This window comes from Aspergillus eucalypticola, assembly GCF_003184535.1.
Source record: "Aspergillus eucalypticola CBS 122712 chromosome Unknown BO83scaffold_2, whole genome shotgun sequence".
In the NCBI taxonomy this organism is placed as follows: Eukaryota; Fungi; Ascomycota; class Eurotiomycetes; order Eurotiales; family Aspergillaceae; genus Aspergillus; species Aspergillus eucalypticola.
This window is the reverse complement of record NW_020290276.1, coordinates 888,118-913,372: the sequence shown is the minus strand read 5'-3', so window position 1 is coordinate 913,372 and position 25,255 is coordinate 888,118. Positions and strand designations below refer to the sequence as shown.

General features: G+C 50.9%; 9 protein-coding genes across 9 annotated transcripts; 3 read left to right on the top strand and 6 right to left on the bottom strand.

Moving 5' to 3' along the window:
* Positions 1 to 1,745: 1,745 nt before the first annotated feature.
* On the bottom strand, positions 1,746 to 2,729 carry BO83DRAFT_405102 (uncharacterized protein). Its single transcript, XM_025533774.1, has 2 exons — positions 2,598 to 2,729; positions 1,746 to 2,540 (listed from the first exon to the last, which is right to left on the bottom strand). The coding sequence occupies exons 1-2, from the start codon at positions 2,716 to 2,718 to the stop codon at positions 1,870 to 1,872; spliced, it is 792 nt and encodes a 263-aa protein (XP_025392774.1). The 5' UTR covers positions 2,719 to 2,729; the 3' UTR covers positions 1,746 to 1,869.
* Positions 2,730 to 3,105: 376 nt separating this feature from the next.
* On the top strand, positions 3,106 to 4,256 carry BO83DRAFT_374613 (uncharacterized protein). The gene has a single exon (XM_025530243.1). It carries the CDS (start codon positions 3,409 to 3,411, stop codon positions 3,844 to 3,846), a length of 438 nt encoding a protein of 145 aa, XP_025392773.1. The 5' UTR covers positions 3,106 to 3,408; the 3' UTR covers positions 3,847 to 4,256.
* Positions 4,257 to 4,526: 270 nt separating this feature from the next.
* BO83DRAFT_374612 (nucleotide diphosphatase) lies at positions 4,527 to 5,504 on the top strand. The gene has a single exon (XM_025530242.1). It carries the CDS (start codon positions 4,608 to 4,610, stop codon positions 5,463 to 5,465), a length of 858 nt encoding a protein of 285 aa, XP_025392772.1. The 5' UTR covers positions 4,527 to 4,607; the 3' UTR covers positions 5,466 to 5,504.
* A 47-nt stretch (positions 5,505 to 5,551) lies between these two features.
* BO83DRAFT_413703 (CybS family protein) lies at positions 5,552 to 6,768 on the bottom strand. The gene is made up of 5 exons (XM_025534509.1): positions 6,514 to 6,768; positions 6,419 to 6,436; positions 6,196 to 6,262; positions 5,985 to 6,104; positions 5,552 to 5,889 (listed from the first exon to the last, which is right to left on the bottom strand). The coding sequence occupies exons 1-5, from the start codon at positions 6,644 to 6,646 to the stop codon at positions 5,724 to 5,726; spliced, it is 504 nt and encodes a 167-aa protein (XP_025392771.1). The 5' UTR covers positions 6,647 to 6,768; the 3' UTR covers positions 5,552 to 5,723.
* Positions 6,769 to 7,197: 429 nt separating this feature from the next.
* Positions 7,198 to 9,241, bottom strand: adB (adenylosuccinate synthase ADE12). The gene is made up of 4 exons (XM_025528201.1): positions 8,849 to 9,241; positions 8,669 to 8,737; positions 8,163 to 8,614; positions 7,198 to 8,089 (listed from the first exon to the last, which is right to left on the bottom strand). Exons 1-4 carry the CDS (start codon positions 8,889 to 8,891, stop codon positions 7,379 to 7,381), a joined length of 1,275 nt encoding a protein of 424 aa, XP_025392770.1. The 5' UTR covers positions 8,892 to 9,241; the 3' UTR covers positions 7,198 to 7,378.
* Positions 9,242 to 10,120: 879 nt separating this feature from the next.
* On the top strand, positions 10,121 to 11,569 carry BO83DRAFT_352575 (elongation of very long chain fatty acids protein; the record flags this gene model as incomplete). Its single annotated transcript, XM_025528999.1, has 3 exons — positions 10,121 to 10,225; positions 10,295 to 11,136; positions 11,234 to 11,569. Exons 2-3 carry the CDS (start codon positions 10,348 to 10,350, stop codon positions 11,567 to 11,569), a joined length of 1,125 nt encoding a protein of 374 aa, XP_025392769.1. The 5' UTR covers positions 10,121 to 10,225; positions 10,295 to 10,347.
* A 773-nt stretch (positions 11,570 to 12,342) lies between these two features.
* BO83DRAFT_395213 (DnaJ domain protein) lies at positions 12,343 to 15,144 on the bottom strand (the record flags this gene model as incomplete). Its single annotated transcript, XM_025533064.1, has 3 exons — positions 12,343 to 13,693; positions 13,749 to 13,830; positions 13,956 to 15,144. 3 exons carry the CDS (start codon positions 15,142 to 15,144, stop codon positions 12,343 to 12,345), a joined length of 2,622 nt encoding a protein of 873 aa, XP_025392768.1.
* A 1,813-nt stretch (positions 15,145 to 16,957) lies between these two features.
* BO83DRAFT_83217 (positive regulator of purine utilization) lies at positions 16,958 to 20,602 on the bottom strand. Its single transcript, XM_025537641.1, has 3 exons — positions 18,097 to 20,602; positions 17,992 to 18,044; positions 16,958 to 17,938 (listed from the first exon to the last, which is right to left on the bottom strand). Exons 1-3 carry the CDS (start codon positions 20,336 to 20,338, stop codon positions 16,994 to 16,996), a joined length of 3,240 nt encoding a protein of 1,079 aa, XP_025392767.1. The 5' UTR covers positions 20,339 to 20,602; the 3' UTR covers positions 16,958 to 16,993.
* A 1,437-nt stretch (positions 20,603 to 22,039) lies between these two features.
* Positions 22,040 to 24,685, bottom strand: BO83DRAFT_83197 (MFS transporter). Its single transcript, XM_025537639.1, has 3 exons — positions 24,439 to 24,685; positions 23,209 to 24,124; positions 22,040 to 23,139 (listed from the first exon to the last, which is right to left on the bottom strand). The coding sequence occupies exons 1-3, from the start codon at positions 24,530 to 24,532 to the stop codon at positions 22,326 to 22,328; spliced, it is 1,824 nt and encodes a 607-aa protein (XP_025392766.1). The 5' UTR covers positions 24,533 to 24,685; the 3' UTR covers positions 22,040 to 22,325.
* Between the last annotated feature and the right edge of the window lie 570 nt (positions 24,686 to 25,255).

The window sequence follows — 25,255 nt, the reverse complement described above, 5'->3', positions numbered from 1 at the left end:
AGATGCCTGAGAAATGAAAGTAGACGGAGCGGAAGAGAATGTGGAAGAAGCGAGTGTTGGCCGGGCAAGAAAAATCCGTCAGAAAGACAATTCCTGCCCGGTTTGGTCAACCAGCAAACGAAAGCTGTGTGCCCCTGCAAAACGACAAGACGGGCGAGTGTAAGATTGACGGCAAGAAACAACCATCAAGAGGGCTGTCCACAGCATTCACCGGGAGGGTATGGTGTGCTGCCGTAATGGTCTCTGATACCAGGTGACTAGGCCCAGACTGGCCACCAGGTTGCATGTATATGCTCCTGGCAGGCTGTCAAGGACAGAAAGACCCACAAGGTAGAGAGAGCTCAGGCTGCACTTGCTTCCACTCATATACTCAGTGGTCATGGACAGTACTCCTTTGACTAACCATGGGAGTCGGAACTTGACAGCATCCGTTCTGCAAAACGGAGCTGTCTGGACGTTCTAGGTTAGCCAACTCGATATATTTTGCCTTTTGCGTCATTCCCAATGACCGGGCCTCTATGGCAGGGAACCTGCACGAGAGCTAAGCCAATCCCTTATCTTGACATTGAAGACTGGCTGGTCATTCTATGTCATAGGCTGCCAAGCTTGTTGCTTTTCAGAATACTCCCGGACAAAATGAGTTTGACTGACGATAGCTTCCGTCTCAGGGTCCGGCAGTACTAAGTTCGATGCGTCTTAATTGTTGCGCTTTGACTAGTCTTCGAATGAACCGGCTTTGATATTCCACTTCTTGCAACAGTCACGCCACAGATACCACATTCCCTTTGCGTTGTGGGTGCTATCATAAGCTGAGGACTATGAATTGCATTTCAATATTTGGCACAGAGTTGGCAGTTTCCACACCAGGGGCTAGACATTGGTGATCTATACGTGGTCCATGCTTTTTGATGCATTGAGTCCTTAGGGCTCCAGGTATGAAACATAGACCAAGCAGACACGTTATGTGGACTGTCATCGCTTGGGGTTGCTTCATCGCCAGCCTGGACTTCTCTCTTTGACCTAGGACACAAGTCTCTCCATCAGGGCTATTAGAGACAACATCGATCTGGGGATATTGTCTGTCCAGCTTAGAAGCATCGAATCTCAAAAGCCAACATGAGTACATATGCAGCCAACCTATTATCATGGTTAGTAATCATCCTATTTTGGCCGAACAAGGGTTAAAGCTATCCAGCGAAAACCTACACAGCAGACATCCTTCCGCACAAAGCTCCCTTGTCTGTACCCCTGCGTGACGACGCGTCACCAGCACAGAGATATGCTGTTCCCGTTCAGTTCAAAGAGAACCAGAACAACATGCCCTAACAAGAGCTTTGATACTCGAACAACGGAATAAAGGCATGGAGGGTGACTGGGCAAGAGCCACAATCACCCACCATGTCTTTGAGAAGAGGCGAGAAAGAGAGGATGAGGATTCTCAAGTGTTTTATGTTGTGCAAGGTAGGCAAACTTGTCCTTCACTTTTGTGAAGATACGGCAACTTAGGCGAGGCGATTCCCGAATAGGAAGCTTTGCAGTGACGGGAGGCGCGCCTGTGGAATGGTGGAGTTAATTTAGGGTATGATTTGAAATTATCTACTACTAGTTATTGGGCTTGTCGGTGTGATTGCTGTTCACCTGTTAGGTTTGGATGCAGTGAACCAGCGATCTGTGTGATCGATCTTGCAGGACGAACATATATGTCTTCATGCATTCTACTGTCATGCTTCATGAACAAGTAGAATCCGAGATAACGTCTCTCTGCTCTTTACAGTCAATTTATTATGATCTTGTTTGAGAGGGTCTTCAGCGACTAAGTACACTATGAGTGGCCTCCGGACTCCAGATCAGACATCGACCACCAACTCTCTAAGTAGATTCGATATCCTCCACATTAGTATGATGACCGCGCTTTCGTTTCCCCGCCGCCTGCGTACTATCGCTCGTCCACTCGCTAATCTCCCACTCAAAAGTCGTAGATTGATCATCACTAACCCCAACTCCACGCCTAGTCTTCATCATCCTTCCCAACCGACTGCCCTCCACCATCTCTTCGAACCACGGGATCCCGCCCAGTGTGCCATGTCTGTAACTCCGTGAGACCGCCGACCCAGATGGAATGACCACATCTGACGAGCGGGTGTCTTGTTGCGCAGTAGCCGGACTAACAACAACTTTTCCCTTTCCCTTTGCAGGCCCAGCGCCTTCCTCTTCTGCTTCCCTCTCCTCATCCGAAGAATGGGGAGGCGATTCCGGAGGCAACAGTTCCAAGTCCTCCAACATGCGCTGGCCATCGCCAAACAAACTTCCTATCGACACAGACATGTACTCCGCTTCTTCGCGCGGATCCTCGCTCCAAAATGTGAGTGGCGTGCCGCAGTAGCCGCAAAAGACCCGCTGGGTATGTGGCGCATGGTGCGGGGAGAAGATGCGACGGATGGTGCTGTGTGTTTCATCGGGGAAGTAGGATTGAGTGTGAGATTGGTACCAGGTTAGAGGGACACGAAGCCAGGCTGTCAATGGAGCTGCGTGAAATCTTCCTGTCCATTTTGTGGTTAGTACTATTGTAAGTATATATTAGGCGGAGTGTGACGTACGATTGTCTCGGCCGGTGTCCAAGTAAACGTGGGCATGGTCAGTTATGTCGTCGGGCAGTCGGATCTGATACTGATTTCTCCCACATTGACAGGAGCCGCGGAGATGCTCGTGACTAGTCATGTTGTGGCGTTTATCTCCGAATCGGGGTTTGCTTGGCCGTTGTATCTAAGTTAGTACGTAGTAGTGAAACAGCGCTAGTGTGAAGTCATAGATTGAGTCGATCAATTGAGAGAACGAAGACCGAGAGGACGCAACCTCAGGGTAGGCTTCCAGGCCTAATTGTATCTCTAGAATGGGGGGAGGCAGAATGGAGACAATATAATGGTGAGGTGCAGAAGAGAAGGTATCTGAGGGAATCTAGAAGCAACCTGAACGATCGATGACGTTACGCGGGTGAGGCCGCGATCCAGGAACTGGCCAGTTGGCGGTAATCTTAGATCATTACGGTACCCTCCGCTTCAAGTCGATCGCGGTTCCCATTAATGGACCTCCGCTCCATTGGTCCAGAAACCCAGCAAGTTCGTTCCCCCCTAATGAGCTGGGGTCTGCAATGAATCTCTAGTCTTGTCTCCTTTTTCTTTACATATCTCATCGTACTCTTCGTTCATTATCTCCCACTCAGTCTCTCTCTTTCCTATCTATATTATTGTTGTTTCTCTGTTTTCTCTGCTCTTCTCTTCCCCGCAGAACTACCCTGTTTGGTTTGTCACATGAAAATCCCACCCCAGCAAGAAGCACATGATAGTCGTTGTATGAACGACAACAATCGCATTCTCTCGCCCACTCCTATATACTCCCAGAAGAACCACGATGCCATCTGCACGACCTCCTGCCTCCCTGGCTTCCAGCTCTTCGGAACCATCCTACTCTCCCCTGCCCGGCGGCACAAACACCCATCCCGACGATCGCGACGACCGTTCCCCATCCACCACACCCACCGGCAACTCCTCTAAGCCCGCCTCGGCCTCTTCAGCGGCCAACGCACAAGACAAGGACAAGCCGCGGCTCACCGAGCAGGAAAAGAAGAATAACCACATTGCATCGGAGCAGAAACGCCGCGCCGCAATTCGGGAGGGCTTCGATCGATTGACCGAGCTGGTGCCTGGCTTGGAGGGCCAGGGTCGCAGTGAGAGTATTGTGCTTCGCAAGACGGTGGACTTTATCCAGCTTCAGCTGCAGGAACGACAGGAATTGATTGCGGAGATTGAGCGTCGTGGAGGGCGCATTGATGATTCGTTTCGCAACTAATGCTGCCGAGGTCCGAGCGGCATGCTGTTGTTGATGATGATGACTATGACCTGCTTTTGAGGTGGATGAGACTATGCAACATGCGTCACGCGACTCTTAAATGATATTTGGAAAGGAAAAAGTCCGGCGCTGGGTCTTGACCGGTTGATTGGTAGTGGTGATATTGAGCAATTGCAATGGGCGATGGTTGTGGTAATTTCTATTTGGCCTCTACGGAGGCTTCTCGGCCTAGGGTCTTGAGGCGGGATGGCGTTGTATTTGGTATATAGGGATGAGAAGGTCCTGATTGTTACTGTTGAGATTGTTGCACTGCTGCATATATACATTGGCGGCATTATGAGCTCAGTTGTTTATTTAGCAGATACTACATGTTGAAGCCAGACTGGAAATGGCACTTGGTACTACTGTCATGCAGCTTTCCATATGGAGTAGACAGTAAACGAAACCATATGCAGGGAGACGATACTGTACCACACCAACTCTCCTGAAGCATTAAGCTTAACCTTAATCCCCAATACTCAACATACAAACCAAGCAATAAACATGCAGCATGGACCGCCATCACATGCACGCCCAACTCGTATCAACTATCCCGTATCTATCTACTATCTGCATTATCACAACTGCCGAGTCTCACCGCCCGTCTATCAAATTCAACACCACCACCACCATACAACCCCCCCAATCACGACCATATATACCCAACACCTATACAACCTCAACCTCTCACCCCACAATCCAAAACCAAACACATATCCAAAATGTCCGACAGCAAACAATCCCTCCTCTCCCAAACGGAGCTCGAATCCGACGACCCCCCACCAGCCTACACCACCACCACCAGCACCAACAACCAACCCAACCACCAAAAACGCGCCTCCCTACTCCCCCGCCCACCCCCACTCTCCCTCCCAATCCTAACGCACCTGCGCTCCAAGCGCTTCATCCTGGCCTCATCCTCCCCTCGCCGCCGGCAAATCCTCTCTCTCCTCTCCCTCCCCAACATGGAAATAATCCCGTCCAACACACCCGAAGACCTACCCAAGACGCTCCCCCCCTTCGAATACGTCCTCCAAACCGCCACGCAGAAGGCACAAGCCGTGTACGCGCAGGAAATCGACTCACCGAAAGGTGACCCATTCATTCTTGCAGCGGACACCGTCATCGTGGACACTTCCACGGGGAGTATATTAGAGAAGCCGCGGAGCGAGGCGCATCACATCGCGATGTTGAAGGGGTTGAGGGATGCGGGGGAACATAAGGTGTATACGGCGCTTGTGGCGATGACGCCGTTGGCGAGTGCGAGGGTTCCCGGGTATGCGTTGGAGAGTTGTCTGGAGGAGACGAAGGTGTGGTTTGATCAGGGGGTTAGTGATGAGGTTATTTTGGCGTATGTGAGGACAAGAGAGGGCGCGGATAAGGCGGGTGGGTATGGGATTCAGGGCCTCGGGAGTATTCTTGTGGACAGGATTGAGGGCGGGTTTGATAATGTGGTGGGGTTGCCGTTGAAGAAGGCGCTTTGGTTGATGGAGAAGGTGGTGGTTAGGGCGGATGATGAGGATTTGTTGGATGGGGAGGGGGGAAGTGATGAGGAGGATGGGGAGGGGGAAGAGGAGTAATTGAGTAGTAGTATACTACGGGGTATTAGTAGTTATTCTGAAGTTTGTGTATCTGGGGGGTAGTCTATGTATATAGTGTGAATGATGATAGAAAAAGTAAAGGTATATTTCAAAGTACATCTTTTATAGCTCGACGAGCCAAAATATAGGAATCAGAACATGTACACAGAGGCAGAGAGCGGCACATACGCCCAAAACAAACCACAAGCAGTAATAAAACTAAAACCATGTCACAAAACAGCACACATCCCTAGGAGTCTATGCGTTCCACACCCGGCGGAGAGCCTCCGTCACACCAACGTCGTTCGTCTCGAACTCGTACAGACCGACGGCCGTGCTGAGGGTGAACGCGCGGAGCAGCCAGATCATGAAGGTGTGGGTCTTGGGGACACGGCGAGTAGGGAAGTAGTCGGTGATGGAGGCGCTGTTATTTATTAGCCTTTAGTCTCATAATCCACACACACACACGCGCGGGCGGGCGCGGCTTTATTACGGCAAAGAGAGGGAGGAAAGACGTACTGGAAACCAATGTGAGAGTGAACCACGATAGCGGAGCAGATGACGGCGTCCATGACGGGGCTCATGGAACCAGCAGCGAAGGGAGCAATGCAGAGAGGGACAAGACCGGCAGAGACGATTCTGGTATTGTTAGCTCTCCATTCCATACTCATCAATCCTTCGACCCATCCATGTATATCCGATGGATATCAGAATAGAGGGTTAAACGCACCTCTCGAAAGTCCAGTGGTAGCTACCCTCGGTAGGGTGAGACTTGGGGATGGGAGCGGGGTCGTTCACTGCGTCGAGCTGTCAGAATTGTATTCCAAACATCTTATCCATGTCGGCCCTTCAAGTTCAATCATGGCTGTCCGAGCAACGTCGATATCCCGAATATCGATTCCCGTAGACAGAAACCAAAACCAGATAACCGAACAACCGGAGAAATCACGTACTCGTTCCCTGAATAGTCTCTGCAACCACCAACCCATTAGCATGACCCATCCCATATATCCAATCGCATCCAATTCATATATATGAAGAAACTCACGAGGCAGAGGAGGCAAGATCTGCTTCTTAGCGGAAGCATGGAAAGCCACGACCTGCGCGACATTCTTAGTCGCGAAGGGAGCGCGGAACGCCGACCGGAGGAGGGGAGAAGACTGGCGCGCGATGGAGGCCATTTTGCAGGATCTGCTTTCGCTGTACGGAGTGGAGTGGAGGAGGTGGGAGGTGTGGTGACCGCGATGCTCAGCGCTAGATAGACACAAGCACAGCAAGTGACAGATGCAAAGGTGAACTGAAGTTGAGAATGGAACCTCGGGAGTCCGATCGGGAATACGGTCATCATATTGTCGTGCCTCTGATTGGTGGAGGGTGCTCCGCCCAGCCGAAAATGGCCGATGTGCCGGCAAAGGTATCTATCATCATTCTACCACAGTATGACAGTGCGAAGGGCATATGTACGGCTTACGACCGAATTATGATCTTTGATGCTGTGGGAATTACTTTGTTTACTTGGATTTGTTGATCAAGGTCTCGTTGTGCTGGACGACTCGATAGGAAACTCATGTTGTTCATGCCTAAGGCATTTTTCCCGTACCCGATTGCCGACAGTTACACGCAAGGAGAGATGATGGACGTTGGAGGATGCTGGAACCGTGGTACCTGCATTATGGAATACAACTATTTAAAATGGAAAGCAGCTACACTTCTCTTTGAAAATAACAAGTAAATTCCGAACTGTACTCTATACCCAACCATCGTCTACCTCTAATGAGCCAGTTATCACATCATCCATATACACATTGCATACGAAGCCATCCCGATTACACCGGGTCTTTGGATATTATAAACAAACACAATGAAGAAGAAAACACAAACCTTTTGTCATGAACGGTATTTAGCAACCACTTTTACTCGCGGCAGATCATGTGGTCACGAGCAGGACCGGTACCGATCCACTTGACGGGAACACCGCCCAACCCGCGCTCAATGTATTCGATATACGCGCGAGCATTGGCAGGCAGGTCCTCGTACTTCTTCACACCCATGGTGTTGCTCTTCCAGCCGGGGAGGGTGACATACTCGACCTGGACCTTCTCCAGGACTTCCGGATCGGCGGGCATCGTGTTCTCCGTACGGGTGCCGTCGGGCAGAATGTACGCAACACCGACCTTGATCTCGTCAAAGTCATCGAGCACGTCCAGCTTGGTCAGGTTGAGAGCGGTGTAGTGGTTGATAGCGTGGGAGTAGCGGCACAGGACCATGTCGAACCAACCGCAACGACGTCTACGGCCGGTGGTGACACCGAACTCCTTACCCACGCCCTGCAGCTTGTCGCCGAACTCGTTCAGCTGCTCACTGGGGAAAGGACCCGAGCCGACACGGGTGGTGTAGGCCTTGACGACACCGATGATAGAGCTGATGCTGGTGGGGTTGAGGGAGAGGGCCTGAACGGCACCGCCCAGACCGGTGGACGAGGAGGTCACAAAGGGGTAAGTGCCGTGGTCCAGGTCCAGCATGAGAGCGTTGGCGCCCTCAACGAGGGTGTTAGGGGCGTCCTTGTACTTCTGAAGGAAGGCCAATTGGTCGACAATGTAAGGGCCCAAGCGTTGACGGTAATCCTGGTTTTGTTAGATGCTCCTGGAAAGGTGCTTCCGAGACCAACAATACATGGCGAGGGAGAGGTCATCCTACCTTGAAACGCGCAAGTTCCTCCTCAACGTTGTAATCCAGCTCGCCGAATCTAGCGCGGTAGCCAGCGTCCAAAGAGCGCAGCTTACGCTCGAAGAGAGCCTCGTCGAGAATCTCACCGACACGGATACCGCGACGGGCGGCCTTGTCACTGTAGCAGGGACCGATACCCTTGCCGGTAGTACCGACCTTGCGACCGCCCAGCTTGGCCTCTTCCAGGCCATCCACGACGGAGTGAAGGTCCAAGCAAACGTGCGCACGGTCGGAGATGAAGATGCGCTTTCCAGCGCCCTCCAGACCCTTGTCCTCCAGAGAAGCCAACTCCTTGAAGAAACTAGGGACGTGCACCACGGTACCGGCGCCAATCAGGTTGACACAGGCGGGGGAGACGAGACCGGAGGGAAGGATGTGGAAGTCGTAGGTCTTGTCACCGTGGACGATAGTGTGACCGGCATCTATCCATTCCATTAAACAATATCCTCCGAAGAGAGAGAGAAGGAAAGACTTACTGTGGCCGCCAGCGGCACGGCAGCAGAGCGTAGCCTCCTGCGCAAGCATATCGGTAATCTTCCCCTTTCCTGTAATCGCAATAAATCAGCCATGCCCCAATTACGTTAGTCCAATCAATCGATCAATCAATCGATTTAAATCGACCTGTGAACTGCCGGGTAAATAAGATGACAACCCACCTTCATCACCCCACTGACTACCCAGAACAATTGTGACACCCATGATTATCGAACTGAATGTTAAAGCCACGAAATATATTTCAATTAAGCAGCTCAATTGCAAATTTACCCAGCGGTAAATGTATTTGTGGTGTGCGTGCGAAGCAAGAAGACAAAATAGTCAGTCAAGATCGAACGGCAACGCGGGGCACTGAATGCGGGATGAAATGAGTCACTGATCTCAAGAGAGCAGCAGCAACAATCTCAAAGGAAGTGGAGTAAGAGAGGATAAGATAGAAGAGTAAAGATCAATTAAAGCACACTGAGACGAATCTTGGAAGACAATCTGCAGTGACTGGAGCAGCAACGTAGGTTCCGTAGAAAAACCTCGCGACCGTCAAAATCCAAAAGCCGAAAAAAGAACCAGCGGAGGGGAACTGGCTGCGGAGGCAAAGAATGATATATGGGCGGGCGGGCAGTCAAGTCAGCCAGCGGCGGGGGCCGGGACGAACTCGGTGAGACAAGAAGAGGCAGAGCCACAGTTTACTATACAGAGTAACTAAACGATAGCCATGAGTGATTCCTGCTACTAATCCATTCCTTTTACTTACTATTTACCATACCGTTACCCTCCAATCCGGTTGTTGGGCGGGGCCTTTTCGGTGTTTCCCGCTTCCTCCCCAAGACTCCTTCTTAGGGTCTCCGTATTGCCGGTACCGGTGCTCGTCCCCCGCGGCGGGGTCGGTCGGATGCGGTATTGGACGGCACAATACATCATTGCCTATTGAAGATTAGTGCCCTACGAACCCCTAAGCTAGGCAATAAGAAGACATTGTGAGTCAGGTGATCTCGGCAGAGGTGAGTTATTATTGCCTACTTCGGCTAGAGACCCTCATTTCCAGAAGAGACACTAGGGAGGGTTTGATACAAGATCTATACAATAACAATTGATATAAGATGGCTAAGTAAGTATAGTGCTATGATGATGGATGGTATAAGGAGGATATATGAATGGGTATGGTGAAGACATTTTATTCCGGAATGTCAAAGACATGAGGACATTACCATATGCAGACCCCCGGCACTAGAACATGCTACTCGAAGACTTTCACAGGCATTTTTTGGTGAGACTTCGAATGTTTACACATCACAGTAGATAGTGGGGATGCAAGGGGTTACACGGGCAGGAGGTTGGCCAGGGATGTACACAATAAAAGTAGCACCCGAGGAACGCTACATTGCTACTATACTATCGTCACTGATTTCACAATAGCAAAAAAGTGAGTATTTATACTGTGCGGTAATTGACAAAAGAGGAATACTACTATAATAAACAGAAATAAAGCCGAATCATGGATATGATCAACAGGTTATCCGGAATTATCGCTGCTGCTGATTGTTCGTACACCATGCCGTGATGATTCGAAGCGTTGACTGCTGCATTCATACCACTAACCTAAATGGCAGAGAATGTTCCGTCTTTCCCTTGTCTACTATTAAAGCATATTCAAGAAGGAGCCATGTCCCAGATGGTCCCAACTCGAAGAGGAAGGTACTGCAGTCTCCCCTTCGAGTCTCTTCACAACTCCAGAATGAACAACTCTCTATCTCTGCACTTTTCTCTACCACCAGCTAATCTTATCCAATTCCTATCCATCCATCACACCCCAATTTTCCGTCCAGCAGATGCAAAAAGATCCTGGAGTAGGCCACTCAACATATCTGCCGAGGTGTATGACTGTCCTCTACATATCGCATTCCCAATCATCTTTGCGAGCTCATATGTCCTAATCATCATTTATCTCAACTCCATCAATCGCAAAAGACGCCACAAGCCATGGCGACTGAGTCAGACTCGCTTCTTTCACTACCTTGTGCTTTTCCATAACATCGGTCTTTCGGTCTTCTCTGCATGGGTATCTTGCGGGTTGCTCTCAACAGTCTACGCAAACCTACCGTCCATAAAGCAAGAGTCATATTCTGCGCATGTGACCGCGACATTATGTCACATTGAAGGAAGGCCCACTCTTCATACCAGCGTGCCCAACGCCACTGCCGCTGTATGGGATACTGATAATGGTGATGGCTTATGGCAGAAAGGCGTGGGATATTTCTGCTGGGCCATGTATATGTCCAAATTTTATGAGGTAACGGACACGATGATCCTGATCCTGAAGGGAAAAGAAAGCACCTTCTTACAAACATACCACCATTCCGGAGTCATGCTGAGTTCATGGGCGCTCATGCGTTCGACGTCGCCTCACTGCTTGGTGGCTGCACTTCTGAATAGCGGTGTTCATGCATTAATGGTCAGTCCATAAGCTCTATAATACTGCTGCTGCTGCTGCTGTATACGTTATATCTCTACGGATAGTGCTAACCAGGGAGGACCCGGTAATCGTGCAGTACCTATACTATGCTCTCCGGACAATGAAAATAGCAATCCCCATACGCCTAAAGCGGACATTAACGGCTGTACAGATCGCGCAGTTTAATGGTGGGTATATCCTGGGTTTATGCTATCTGTTCGTTGCGTATGATGCACCGCATGCGCGCATCTCAATTGGTGGGGATGATGATCTCCACGTTGAAATGCAGCACACCGTGCTTCCCTGTCTCCATACACCAGGTCACTTGGGCGCGCTGCTGTTGGGGGGCTTGTATCTTGGGCCTCTGATCTATATGTTTGTCCGGCTATTTAACCGTTCGTATTTGTCTGCTGGGAAGGGGAAGATGGAATGAAAAGATGGGGTACTGAGTAGACAATTGATTGCGAAGAGCATCCTAAGTCTCCCGTGTGCGCTAGTCACAGTATGAAGTCTTCACCATGTCTAGTATCTGAGTATAGATGAGGAAACCTCATCACGGTTAGTTTTGCTGCGCATTTATTTACTACACAGCGCTAAGCACTCTCAGATGCCATTTAGAAGTACAAGTAGTAATAACAGTAGCAGTAGCAGTGCGAATACTGTATGTCTCAATTCAATGAATGAATAGTACTGAAAAGGATGAAGTTATCTATTTAGTCTCTCATATATACCTATTACAACAAAATTGACAAGTAATTGTGAGTTTCTTGTCAAAAAAATTTAGTACTTAGTAAGTAACTAATAGATTCAACACTCCCAGACTTCGGAACGTGGCTTATGAAGATACTACTAGTTGGTATGATTGATAGAATAGTGGGGTGCCTAGTAGTTATGCTGCGACCTGCTACTGACTAAGTGGAAGACAATACTATGTAGGATTTCGAGGCGTGAAGAGACAAGGGATGAGATGACAACTCGTTATTATACTCTCTATCCAATATCAAACGAATTCATGACCACGATAGAACTATGATACATGTATGTGTTCCCGTCTTCCAAATGCCACAGTAGTAAGTAGTAAGTAAGCAAGATAACGCCAACGCCCGTACCCAATGCAATCGATAGTAGTAGTATCAATAATACTCGGCCGTCTCTTAAACGCCTCTGTCGAGCTATACTCATGCTCATGCTCATACACCTCTATAACTATACCAATTTGCCCCCATTTAATATCCACTCGCGCATCTCCCCAAGTTTCAGAATACACTCTCGGTGCATTTCCCTCGCGACTTCCCAATGCTTCATGACTTTGGCATCTTCATCCAGTCCGCGCAAGTAGGCGCTGAATCCGGCTTTCCCGCTGCCGGCTACCATGCTATCGTCGCTTTCATTGCCATCAGCCTTTTTGGTGTCGTCTTCGTCGTCCTGGTCCTGGGCGTCTACTTTGAGACGCGCGGAGTCTCCAACGGCGCTAATCCAGTTCGGAGCCATTCCTGTCTCGATGGCTTCTTGGCGCGCGTTGAAGTGGCGCAGGATACGGCGGTTGAAGGTGTTCCATTCGCGCATGTATGTGTTCATTTCTGCGGCGTAGCGCTCCCATGCTGCTCGAGGGAGACCGAGTTGCTGGGACCCTGCGCTGATGGGGACTAGTTCTGGTGCGGTCGGTCGCTTTGGTGGGTTCGGACAGACTAATTGGCGGGCTCGGACATCGCGCATTGTTGTCCTGGGGACGTTGGGGCGGGACTCGAATGGGAGGTTGGCTTGGATGTCTTGCAGGTCGTCAATGCCGCCATTGCTGGTCGGTGTGAAGGGCATTGTGCTGGTGAGGTTGGAAAAGTCAAATGACTTCGTGTGATGAACCTTTCCTTTCCTGGAGGTTGGCCTCATCTTCGGTGGGGGCATTGCCTTCGCTGGGTCTTCCTTGGGCTGATCTTCCTTGACCTCGTCTACCTTAGCCTTCTCTGGCTCTGCAGCTGGTGCGGTGGTATTGACAGGCGGAACATCGTCGACGTCCATAGCTTCTACATCAGCAGTATCGGTCTTGGCTGGCTCTTGAGTAGTCTTTCCATTGATGGTGGACTCGGCTTCTTCAGCTTCAGTAGCCACACTGGCTTGGGCAGTGGGCCGGGGTTTAACTCCAGGCCTGGTTTGCTTCCGGGGACTCTTCTGGCGCTGTGAGGCAGTCGGCTGTGCTTGCTTGGCGTTATCAGTAGTCGGAACGGCCCACGAGATGTTCGCCTTTCGCAGCTCCTCGATCCATGCGTCGGCAGAGAACTTCGCTTGGGCGAAAGGCGTAGGCTGTTGGGAGGTCGCGGACTCTGAGCGCGGCGATTTGGGATTTGAAGCACCTGTAGAGCCCGTTGCTTGGCCGAAAATGTCCCGGTTCGCACTTCGACCTCGTGCGCGTGAATCCTGCGACTCTTTGTCTGACTGCGCCGCACCAAAGAAGTCTGTGCCTTCCCAGCTCCGGGCAAAAAATGGCTGACGAAGCTGCTCATGGCTGCTGCTCTTGAAACTCCTGTTCGGGGTATGTGCGTCCGCATTAGAGGCGCCGGAGCTATACACGTAAACCAGTTAACTTATGACCTATTGATGGGTATAGTTCAACATACGCTTTTAGGGGACTCCCGTCGCCAAAGAATGCAGATGTATCGAATGCATTCTTGGGTGGACTGGGTTTCTCAGAGTCTAGGCCTTAAGTAGAAGGTCTTCGTTAGCAACTAGATTCTATCCTCATTCACCAACTCGGTTGCCCAGCTACTCTTTTAAGGTTTTAAACCGCGGGCGGTAGACTAATTCTTCATGATGATATCGCTTACCAGTTGTCTTACGACTCTTCTCAGTGTGGAAGTCGCTGAACTTCTTATGGGCACGAAGCCGGCTTTTAGGGACCGCCTTGGGCTTGCGCGCCAAGAAGTCATCATCCTCCGAATCACTCGAGCTTGTAGATGTATAATTCCGGTTATCCTTCTTCAACTTGGGACTAGCGCTCCGGTGTCTGCCACTCTCCGGAGGAGTGGGGCTAGGTGGATTGGTCCTGGGACGGGGTTGAGGACTGGCCGTCGAATCGCGCATGCTAGCAGAGCGTCCAAGGCCGGCACTCGAGAAAAATGTGCGCTCTCCGCCAGCAGTAGCATATCTGCTTCTTACTCGTTCAATGTCTGGGGTACTTGTGTTCTCTGCCCGATGTTGCGCGGCTGCTGCTGATTTCCTAGCCGTGGGTGAGGGAGCTGGAGCGTAAAACGAGTTGGGCGTTTGCGAACGCTCAGCCCGGGGAACGCTCGTATACGCAGAGGTATTGGCGGCCATGGGCTCATCGCCACCAGCAGCGCGCGGAGCGAACCCTTGCTTCTTCTTTGCGGACTGCGTCCGAGTCGGCTCGGGACTCGTCGGTTTGGGGGACTTCTTGAAGTATTCGTAAGCAGATTTAGGTCTTGGAGACTGCCCGTTAGGTCTAGGTGGGGTGCCAGCATAACCGGTGCGGGGGTCAAAAGAAGACCAGCCACCCGGCATAGCATTGCCCTTCATCTCCTGGAACCCTCTGTAAGCATCGGCTCGTGTTTGCCCTTCATCTGGCCTCTTCTCCCATGCCTGTTTCGGGGCCGCTCGCGCGTAGCTAGCATAGCGTTGGGCGCCAGCAGATGGACTATGATGGAAAGACTGGGGACGGGTCTTCGGAGGTTGAGGTTTCGGAGTATATGGGGATGCATAGGGATTCGGAGGTGCCTTTCGAGCGGTATTGGCTTTGGGAGGGCCGTAAAGCTTGCCGTAACCGGCGCGCAAGCGATCCGTGTCATATTTGAGTCGTTGCTGAGGGTCACTGAGAATCTCATTGGCCGCCTGGATCGCCTGGAACTTGGAGATGAACTCCAGCTCCTTCCCGGGGTTTCTATCCGGATGGTATTTGAGCGCTAGCTTGCGAAACTGCCTCTTGATCTCCTCTGTTTCCGCGCTCGGGGTCAGACCCAGGTCGGCGTAGTAATCCCTCCGCACGTCCGCCTTGACCATTTTGAGAGATTGACGGGTTCCCGAATCACTTGAAATGAGAGTGTACCACTATCGTCGCGCCAAGGTTCAATCGTGTTGTACACATGACCTATCACGAGGAAGGAACGGCACTGCAGGTCGGGCTGGAAAGAAGGGAAGGGCACAGGCGTGGCGAAGAAGAGCAGACCGGCAGAGAAGCGGAATCAACGTCCAATGGTGAGAAGCGCAGGAGAAAAGTCGAGGTGCCCGCAAGGATCGAGCGAACGATCGGAGCCGGAAACCGAAGGGTTGCGGGGAGTACAACAAGGAGCGATGGTTTCACCGTTTCGCTGGCATTTCCTGGTTGGTTAGCATGGGGATAAGCTTAAGCAAATTTCTAGCAGACACGAGGGAATAGAATTGAAGCAAATGGGGGAAAAAAAATCACCTGTGTTGCAACGTCAAACTAATACTGGAAGCGTTGCCGGGTGAGAAGAGTGTTTTGATTATGGAGAGCTCCACTCGATTCCAGCTTAGGTTTTCCCCCTCTTAATAGGCTGCGCAATACCACATGATCCCACTTTCACAGTTTTTCCCAAATTATAGTTGATCCCACAAGGAAAGGAAGAAGAGGGAGAGAGAGAAAGAGAACAAAAGAAGAAGGGAGGGGAAATAAAAGAGAGACGACAAGACAAGGCAAGACCGGTGAGGAAACAAAAGAGCTGGCAGCCTCAAGAAAGAGAGATGCAGATGGATGGATGGGATTGCTAGTTTGCTTCCACTTTTCTCAGGTTCGCGTGGCCCAAGCGCCCCGCCGATTGGCCCGTCAGTTTCAAATGCCAGTTGGTGCTTTCCCCACTTGCGATCTGGATTGGCAGTCTTACAGCATCTCCAACGCATCTACCTACATCTCTTGAAGAAGGAGAAGAAGAAGAAGAAGAAGACTGAATCCACCGACTCTCTATGCCTTGAATATCTACCTAACACTATATACTAACTATCATACTCGCCACTACTACCCAAACTTAAACCCCCAACCCTCTCCATACAACCTCACCCTACAGCGCCAACAAGACAATCATCTTAACACCACAAAACCCAAGAGTGATCCCCGATCGCTTTACTCAACTAACACTAGTTAACTAATTAATTAGTTAGTCAGGCTACTTTAGTGCCGCGGCCAACTCAAAGCGAGCGGATTACTACTAGCTAGTGACTAACTAAGTAAGTAACTGACTGGAGACAAACTAACTTCTTGCTGCCCAATATGGTTCCATCCACGTTGGCCTCACCTTTGCTCTCGGCTGGGCACATTTACCTTTAAGGTGTGGATTAGGATTCAAACTTACGAGATAGGTAGATAGTACTCTTAGTAGGGTGGGCTATGTCTTGGGCCCTGCTTTTCTTTTTTCTCCGCCTGATGAAACAGCCACTAAATGTAAAGTAAAACGTCATTTCGGATAAGGTTTAGAGGCATAGATATTAGGTACTAGGGAGAGGGGGTTACTATTGTGCAGGGCTTTGGGCTCGAGTGATCTTTGATGTATAAAATTATTAGGTGGTTTTCTTCACACTACACCAGTGAGTAGTACTATTTGGTAAATTTTAGCGGTGTGGAGTTTCAATACGGATGAAGAGCTCCGAAAGAATAACACTATAGACACTAGCTATAATACTTTGAAGAATATAATATGATATCAATAATATACCGTAACTAACCATGTACAAATAGTAGGCAAAGTTAAGTTTTTTCATAAGTCGTCCATCATCCGGTCCCTCTTCTCTTCTCACACCATCACCCAGGGGAAATGTACTATAGACATGAAAGTATAGTAAGAAAGGTATAAAACAACCATCATCATGTCTTCCACCACATGGAGTAAAAGAAAATCTACTGAGTTTCCCCAGATGGTCCGTTCCCCGCCCCACCGAAAAAGTAACCTTCTAAAATGTCGTAATTGGCGTTCTCGCTCCAATCATGTTGGAAATCCATCGCCATGCCGAAGCCCAGGTCAATCCCGACGCTGTGGCCCACACCATGTCCCAATGACGGCATCGCCTGGATTTCATATTCACCCTGTCCGTCCGATCCGCCGGCCATGTGGCTGCCTTCAGCGGCCGTGGGGTCGAAGTCGAGAAAATCTAGGCTCAAACCGGAAGGTGGGTGCTCGTTCTCCGGGGTATGATAGTGGGTGGCGGGTGGGTTCGCGTTGACGCTGTTTGGCGACGCGCTCTGTTGAGGGGAGTTGCCGTAGTAGTATGACTGGTGCAGTTGGGGCTGTGGAGATACGGTGGTCTCATAGGGAGGGTAGTATTCCATTGATGGGGTACGCGGGGGATGCGGCCGCATCGTCCGATCGGGAGGGAACGTGGGTGTAGGGGTAGAGGCTTCGGGGAAGTCTGGTCGGACGGGATAGGGTCCTGGCAGTCTAGGTCCACTGTTGGGGCGTTCTGGGACGGCCGTGTTGTCGTTGAAGAGGTCCCCGAGGTTCATGTCGAACCGTGGCATTGGTCGCGATGGCCGCGGTTGGCCCTGGCCCTGGCCCTGGCCCTGTCGTCGGGCCGGCACACGTTGTCGGGGGTCCTGCACATACCTCCCATATGGTCTGCTCTGGTCTGGGTGTGGCGCATTTGTCGGTCGTTGTGTGCTCCGGGTCGGTGCCTGGGTTAGATCTACTTGGGAGCCGAATCCGGTGGTGGACAAGCACATCTGAACCGTAGCTTTGCTCATACGTTCAAAGGCATCACGGCAGGCCTCTGCAGGCGGGCACTTGTGCATGAGATCTCCAAGTACGGATGTGGCTGCAAGGACGGTGAAGTCCACTTCGTCGAGGGTCTGCATATGGTTAGAATGATATCAAAGCAGCAGATCGCTAATAGAGGTCGTACCAGACGGCTGCGCACCAACGGAGAGTGCCAGATCGCGTACAAGAAGGAAATGCCTGAATAAAGTCAGTCACGATACGCTACAGCCAAGTCAGCTAGATAACCTACCCGCCATGAAGATGTGGTGAGTAGCCAAATACGTGTAATTGACCAACCGAACCCGGTGCATCTGACGATATATACGGATCACTTTTTGTCCAGCCTCTGCCACCTTATAGTAGATATCATCTTCATCTTCTGCCTCATCCACGTTAGAGAAGGACGGGCTTGACACATCCTCGGCCGGCATCATCTCATCCGCCAATTCAGCCGGCACAGTCAGACTTTGCTGATAAAGCATAATCACCGCTTGCCAGTAGTTCAACTCGAGGAACTCGATAGGAAATCTGACTCCAGTATCGCGACGCGTGGGCGCACTTTGCTGCCACTCCACAAGCCGCCGGTGGACGTCTCTACGCCACGAACGGAACGAATCGAAGCCTTGAAGGAAAGGGGAGGAGATGTCGGGGCGAATATGTCGTCTACCCACAGATGGGGCTCTCTGTCGAACGAACCGGGCTTGCTGATGCTGCAGCACATCTTGGATTTCGGACTGCAACAGACGCAGTTTGAAGTAATGATGCGCGGAGTGCTTATAACTCGGAGCACCCTCGGGAGGAGTCACAATTCCCGACTTAGTGATGTATTTGTCTTCTAGCAGAGATGGAAACTCAGTACTGATGGCTTGATCGCTGATCCCAAACGGACGGCCGACGCAGCAACTGACTAAACGGTCGAAGCTGTAAACGCACCACCACAACCGGCGGCGCAGGTCGCGTACCCATTCCCGGCGTCCAAGCTCGCGGTGGTCGATTCGCGCTTTAGACTTCTCTGCTCTCTTCCCGGCTGTGCGGTTTATCGATTCCTCCCCGAGCGTGTCAATGTCGGTTCCATCTTCGTAATGCAAGCCAAGATCGACTGCCAGCCGCATTGCCACACCAACAATGTACCAGAGACCAGGCGCCACAGGTCGCAGAAGGGCAAAACTAGCGAGGAGAAGCACAGCCTGTAGTTCCTCCAGAGCTCCAGACCCATCCCCGGATGCAGTGTTACCCAGGAAAGACTCCAGATGGATGATTGCAGAGGCATGATACTCTTCCGGCTGGTGCTGATGGCTTGAAAGCCGGGGTCGCTTGGATGAAGCTGAAGGAGAATGCTCGCGGCCATCTTCCTTCTCATCAGAGGATGGCTTGTCCTCGAATATAATTCCAGCACCAATGGCAAATACAATATTGAGAATGTAAAGACTGCGAGGGGAGCGGTTCTTTTCATCTAGCGAGTATGTACGATCAAGCATCTCCATGAAATCAGCCCGGTGCAGAATGGGCATTTGTGGATTCGCATGCTCGAAATAGAGATTGGACAGCCTCTCAGCCAATTCTCGATCCGGGAATGCAGCACATTTCATCATAGACCTGGTCTGTAATCCAAAGAAGGAATCACGCATGCTACTTCCACCTGTCCCCGTAGCACTATGCGGCAAACGTTCATTCGGGCGCATTGGCCCGCGCTCTGCAACATTCCCTGGCACGGAACTCTTGACGGCGGCAAAAACCACGCGAGCGAACGAAATACCAGAGGTAGAGCCCAGATATCGGGGATCAGAGGTTCCCTGCACAGACACCATGCCTATGTTCGAAACCAGATTATGTATGCGCCAATTGTCTTCCTTTTGCGAGTCCTGGTTGTTGTTCTCCGAAGTCTGACCAGTGGGATCGCTCTCTTCTCTTCTTAGCACGAGTCCATCCTTCTCCTTTTTCACCCACTTTTCGTTATTATCCGAGCCGCTGGCTCCATCACCGGTTGCCGGAACCGAGCCTTCTGAGCCAACTACCGGGGCCGGCGCAGTATCAATCCCAGTTTCGATTTTCACGGCTTCCTCCTCGTCGAAGGCGACAGGGTCTTTGTAGGATATCTGATGGTCTATCAATACCTTCTCCAGATACGCCACACGGGCCTCAAGAAAGTAGACATAACTGCGAGGGATTTCGCGTTTCGTTATCGGATCATATCCGACACATCGGACGCCAGCCTTCTCGCAGGACTGACATCGCGGCAGCCTCTGATCGCATCGGTTCTTCCGTAGACGGCAGCGATTACATGCGGAGACATTCCGGAACGAGGATGAATTGGAGGTCGAGGGGGCGGCGGCGGTGGAGGCGGACTGAGTCGCAGGGCCGTCAGTGGCTGACTGTTGTTGCTGGTGAGATTGCGCCGACGGCTCTGGCGGGACGGAGGCAGGTTCGGTAGGCGGATGCGGACGTTTCCTCCCTATGGAGGTCGGCGAAGGAGGAGAATCAGGGTTCAGCATGACGAGAAGGGTACGCAGAAGAGTCGAGTAGACATGCGACCATGTCTCGGAGGGGAGAATTTGGAATCGGACAAGCGAGATGCGGAGATGGTGTACCGGAGACCCAGAACCGAATCAGCATTCATGATAGGACAAACCCCATGCGCTAATATGTTCTGCTTTTGCGCCTTTGTTCTTCGAAGACCGGGGTATCCGATTCGATATCCGGGGACAGCGATTCGACGGAGGGCTGACTCGCCAGTGCTGTCCCGATGCTCGGACTTTTCGTTAGTGCCGCGATCCGACAGGACAGAAAGGCGATATTATCTGGACGGGAGGGCACAGTCGCTGCGCATGACGGAGGGGACCGGTCGCAGCAGGAATACACGGATAGGGCTAGACGGGGGGAGTGAAAGGACGGGCTGGATTATGGACGACTGATGAGTGAGGAAGAGAAAAAGCAAGCATCAAAAGTCAAGATAGGGCAAATTTTGGTGGAGTTGTTTGAAGGGCACCTTTGGGTCCGGTACCTAGGTAGGAACATTTAGTATCGTGGTTAGTGCCGCCAGCCGGCACTAGTATCAGTAGTGAGAGACGTACGTATGTCAGTCAAAGAGTGTCAACTAGGTAAGCATGGCAATGCTAAGACAATGATGTAGACGCAACAATTGATGCCAAGTAAACGATATAGATAATGACAAGAATTGCACTGAGGGAAACCAAGTCCAGGTTCCAGGTTCACCGTTGATGCTGAAGCGAAGTTGTCCGAAGCCGAATTGGTGACAATACCGATACCACTGGACTTGTTCCACGTGACACCGCCCAACGACACTGTGTTATGATTGGCTACTGATAAGCTGGGGCCATGGCACAGATGAAATTTGTCATCCGAACCGCGGCCTGTCAGTCCTAGTAACTAGTTAACTAACAAGTAACGTTAGTTAGCTAAGTAGCTACTTAGTTAACTATGGAGAAGCACTACGGTTCATAGGTACCTCTTCCACTTCCTGTCAATCCAGAGGATCGCAGCTTACGGAACTCGAAGCAATGCGGTAGCGCTGTGCGCTAGACCCAGAGTTATGTCCTAGATCATATTTCTCCTACACGAGCTGTCATAATGACCGCTTAGAGCCAGTTTAGTTGGAAGGATGGTGGCTAGGGACCCTTCCAAGTTCCAACACCAGCCCCCTCCCCTCGTTGATCTCAGCTGCACCCCCGCACTAAAAGAGGACGCGACAGCACTACTACAGGTGGCATGGCTGCAAGGCGTGGCTAGTCGGAAGAGGGGAAGGTTGCATTACTCAGTCAGAGCCTCGAGGAAAACTCACTCAGACCCCGGCGACCGAGCGGAGGGGCAAGGTACAAGGAATAGTACCAGCATGAAGGTGTCAATATCACTATGGAGAATATTGCCAGTATCTACCAAAGAATATTGATGGCGAAAACACTACCAAGTACGCTTCAAGAAACTCTGTGTTATGTCTTTTAATTCGACAGGGCTAAGGAGAGATGCTGCTGCTCTCTACCTTGCCCCCGGCAATGAATTCTTCTTCTTTCTTCTCTGCAAATAGTGCGGTTGAATGTAGCAATAATGACAACGAGCCTCCCAGATGCATGAAATCATATGCGTGCCCAATGAATCCCCGCGGTAACCCCAAAATCAAAGACAGAATTGCCAGCCCTCATGCTTTTGTCACATATGCACCCAGTCTATACACTGCGCCATCGCCCAATATTGGAAATCATGATATAAAACATAAATAATGGAGAGCAAAGGAAATAATGGGGGATAAGGTAAAGTCAAGGAATAAACAAAAACAAAAAAGAGTCAGGCTATACCACCCAATATGAGCCAAGAATCAAACAAAAGCAAAAAGTAGCAAAGGCAAGGCAATGCGAATTTGAGCAAAGGAAATAAGCCTCCAAGGAAGAGTAGTTTAAGAAAAGACAATGATACGAGAAGAAGCGACAGTGCCTCTCGCGATAATGAAACAGGAGTCGGACAGGTCTATTGGCTGAGCTTCGACTTGTCAGGCTCAGGCTCGGAAGTGACGTTCAGGTTGGCTTGCATTAAGTCCACGTTGGGAACGTCCAGGTCATCGATGCTGGTGCGCGCCGAAGACAACAATCTCCGCACTTCCTCGGGAGAGCCGTCTTCCTTACCTGCAGTGAAGGAACCCCGCAACGAGTCACGGTTCGAAGTTGGGCCATCGCAGTCGGGTTTCTTCTCCACGTCCTGGTCTCGCTCCGATTCCTCCATCCAAAAACTCTCGATGGCGCCAAGGATGCACACTATTCCACAAGCCCACCAGGCTAGCACGGAGTATCCACTTTCGAGACCCTTAGAATGAAGCAAGCCAGTAACTGTTGGGCCGAAAGCGCGGCTCAAGCTAGCTGTCGAGGCGGCCGCTCCGTTGATGGAACCGAGGACTCTAGAGGACGGGGCAGCGTTGGCGAGAAGAATAGCAGTAGCAGGGAATGCGATGACATGCAGCGTGATTTTGCTGATCAAAGCGACATAGGCCGCGGCAGTTTGGAGCTGTTCGGGCAGGAGGATAAGGTAAGGGACCATGAGGTAGAGAGGCGGCCAAACGAGCAACACAAAACGGAAAACTCTCAGTGTTCCAAAGTGACGAACAACGAATGGGAACAGCCACAGCTGCGCGATCATGGAATAGACGCCTTGCACCGCCAACATGAAGCCGATTTTACTCGTAGCCAGTCCCAGACCACCGGTAAATTTGAAGGGAAGCACAACATCGTCGTCCGACTTGGGGGTGCTCAAGAAGACGGGCATGAGTTGGTCGAAGGAGACACTGTGGCTGTTGTGCAAAAGTCAGCGTCTGAAGAATGGCGGGGGAAAGAGAAGTGGGGAACGAGAGGGGACTTACTATGCAAGAATGCCATAGGCAATGATGTTGAAGATGACTTGTTTGGTGAAAGCCTTGGGAGTTGCGCACGGCTCGCCCTTCATCTGCCCCTCAATGTCGTCATCCGCAGACAGGTTGTCCGATTCTTTCATCGGACCCAGACGAGGCGAACTTTCCGTGCTTCTGTACTCTGGCGGAGGGACATCCTCGTAGTCGTAGTACTCTCCCTCTCCGGTCAATTCCGCTTTGGCGTCCGTTGGCTCCGGGAGGGATTCGGGAGAACCCCAGACTTTCGCAACGAGCCAATTGCCCAACGCCAGGCCGGGATCGCGGCGATGCTTCTTCTCCGGATGGGTCTCCTCCAGGAACAATAGGCCAACAACGATGCCGGACACCAAGACGACAACGCAGACCAGGTTGGGCAGCAGAAACGGAAAGCGATCGAAGATGGTGTCACGTTGGAATAATCCGGGATAATTGTCGCATGGTTGTGCCAACGCACCACCCATAGCGGGCCCGATGATCGACCCAAGGCACCAGACGAACGGCATGATGGAATAGGCCCGGGGTTGGTGCTCTTTGACAGTGACGATCTCTGCAACGGTGGTTTGAAGCACGCCAATGTTGCCGTTCAGCAGGCCACCCAGTGCCCGGGCGATCATGGCAGTTGGCAAGTTGGGAGCGAACCCGAAAACAACCATACTAATGGCAGTTCCAATCAAGCCCATGACGAGGACAGGCTTTCTGCCAATCTTGTCACTCATCCGACCCCAGAACATGCCTGCGGAGAACTCTGCAAAGGTGAAGGCCGATGTAATCATTCCAGCATACAGGGCGATCTTGCGGTCGTTATCTGTTACGTGGAAAGATTCGACCATCTGGTAAACATAGGGGAATATGGACATAAACGCGATTGGTTCGCAGATGCGGCATAGTGCTGGTATCACTGTCAGTCTCCATTGGACCGTGGGGCCAATAGTACTAGTATGATATTGCGTGGGGGAAGGAACATGCAATAAGAGGTAGTAGTAGAAGAGAGAGGGGTGCGTGCATGCGCAGGAATCAGGTACCCAAACAGAAAGCTAAAATAGAGAGAAACAATAAAATAGAATAACAAGCAATTGACACCGGAACAAAGTAATGGGCCGAGGGACAAAAAAATTCCTATTTGCTATATGCACGATCACGGTTGGGAATTGGGCGCAAAGGAATTGTCTCAACAATCAGTCCAGTAGAAGAAAAAAAACGTACCTAGCACAAAGAGCTGGCGGACAGGGAAGGCGGTCCAATCACCGTTGCCCTCACCATGCCGCCGGCCTTGTAAACATGACGGTCGTTTGAACATGATGTTGGTTGAGCGGTCACCCACTTGGTTCACTCTCTCAACAGAAGGAAAGATGAATTGAAGATTGTTGTTGTGTTTGTTGTCCGCGTGAAGTCTTCGAGATCAAACACGGAGGGCGATATCGGCCTGCGTCTCTTGCAATAATAATATAGAGCAAGACAATATGCGAGGCCAATGGCCAATGATTTCGGGGAATGTGTCTTCGGCTGGAATCTCCGCTGTAACCGAAGGGAGGGAATGTTATGATGATAAGATCGCTGGACTGAAGACAAGAGGACTCGTTTTTGTTAAAGGGGGTTCAACATTTCTACCCCCCTGTCGTCAATCGATGCTGCAAATCCTTTTTAATCTTTTTAAGATTATATTTTCCGTGCTTCTGTTCCCGAGAAACGGCTAGACTGTGTAACTGCAAGGGAATCCAATGACGCAAACTTTGAGTGGTGAGGAACCCCAACAGTGATAGAAGAAAATCACAAGGGGGAGGAAGTTGGAAGCAGAAGAGGAGTAGAAGTAGAAAGGCTGGTCCGTCGTCGTTCAATTGAGGGTGTGTGTAAGGGTAATGATGATGATGATGGGTTGGCGGGTGGAGGTGGTAGGAGAGTAGGGCTAATGGGTATGTAGTACTAAGGTAGCAGATATAGTAGCGGAGTGCAACAGATGGAGAGGAGAAGAGAAAGAAAGCGCTGCAGTCCACGGAGGCAAGTGGATTGTATTTAAGAAAGA

Coding starts and splice junctions, on each gene's coding strand:
- BO83DRAFT_374612 (XM_025530242.1), top strand. CDS start 4,608: ATGTCCGACAGCAAACAATCCCTCCTCTCCCAAACGGAGCTCGAATCC.
- BO83DRAFT_83217 (XM_025537641.1), bottom strand. CDS start 20,338: ATGCTGAACCCTGATTCTCCTCCTTCGCCGACCTCCATAGGGAGGAAA. Junction 18,045..18,096: donor TCACCACATCTTCATGGCGG/GTAGGTTATCTA, acceptor GACTTTATTCAG/GCATTTCCTTCTTGTACGCG. Junction 17,939..17,991: donor CGTTGGTGCGCAGCCGTCTG/GTACGACCTCTA, acceptor AACCATATGCAG/ACCCTCGACGAAGTGGACTT.
- adB (XM_025528201.1), bottom strand. CDS start 8,891: ATGGGTGTCACAATTGTTCTGGGTAGTCAGTGGGGTGATGAAG. Junction 8,615..8,668: donor CCGTGCCGCTGGCGGCCACA/GTAAGTCTTTCC, acceptor TGGAATGGATAG/ATGCCGGTCACACTATCGTC. Junction 8,090..8,162: donor AGGAACTTGCGCGTTTCAAG/GTAGGATGACCT, acceptor TAACAAAACCAG/GATTACCGTCAACGCTTGGG.
- BO83DRAFT_413703 (XM_025534509.1), bottom strand. CDS start 6,646: ATGGCCTCCATCGCGCGCCAGTCTTCTCCCCTCCTCCGGTCGGCGTTC. Junction 6,105..6,195: donor TACCACTGGACTTTCGAGAG/GTGCGTTTAACC, acceptor TAACAATACCAG/AATCGTCTCTGCCGGTCTTG. Junction 5,890..5,984: donor CACTCTCACATTGGTTTCCA/GTACGTCTTTCC, acceptor AATAAATAACAG/CGCCTCCATCACCGACTACT.
- BO83DRAFT_83197 (XM_025537639.1), bottom strand. CDS start 24,532: ATGTTCAAACGACCGTCATGTTTACAAGGCCGGCGGCATGGTGAGGGC. Junction 24,125..24,438: donor CCGCCAGCTCTTTGTGCTAG/GTACGTTTTTTT, acceptor CAGTGATACCAG/CACTATGCCGCATCTGCGAA. Junction 23,140..23,208: donor GCCTATGGCATTCTTGCATA/GTAAGTCCCCTC, acceptor TTTGCACAACAG/CCACAGTGTCTCCTTCGACC.
- BO83DRAFT_374613 (XM_025530243.1), top strand. CDS start 3,409: ATGCCATCTGCACGACCTCCTGCCTCCCTGGCTTCCAGCTCTTCGGAA.
- BO83DRAFT_405102 (XM_025533774.1), bottom strand. CDS start 2,718: ATGACTAGTCACGAGCATCTCCGCGGCTCCTGTCAATGTGGGAGAAAT. Junction 2,541..2,597: donor GGACACCGGCCGAGACAATC/GTACGTCACACT, acceptor CAAAATGGACAG/GAAGATTTCACGCAGCTCCA.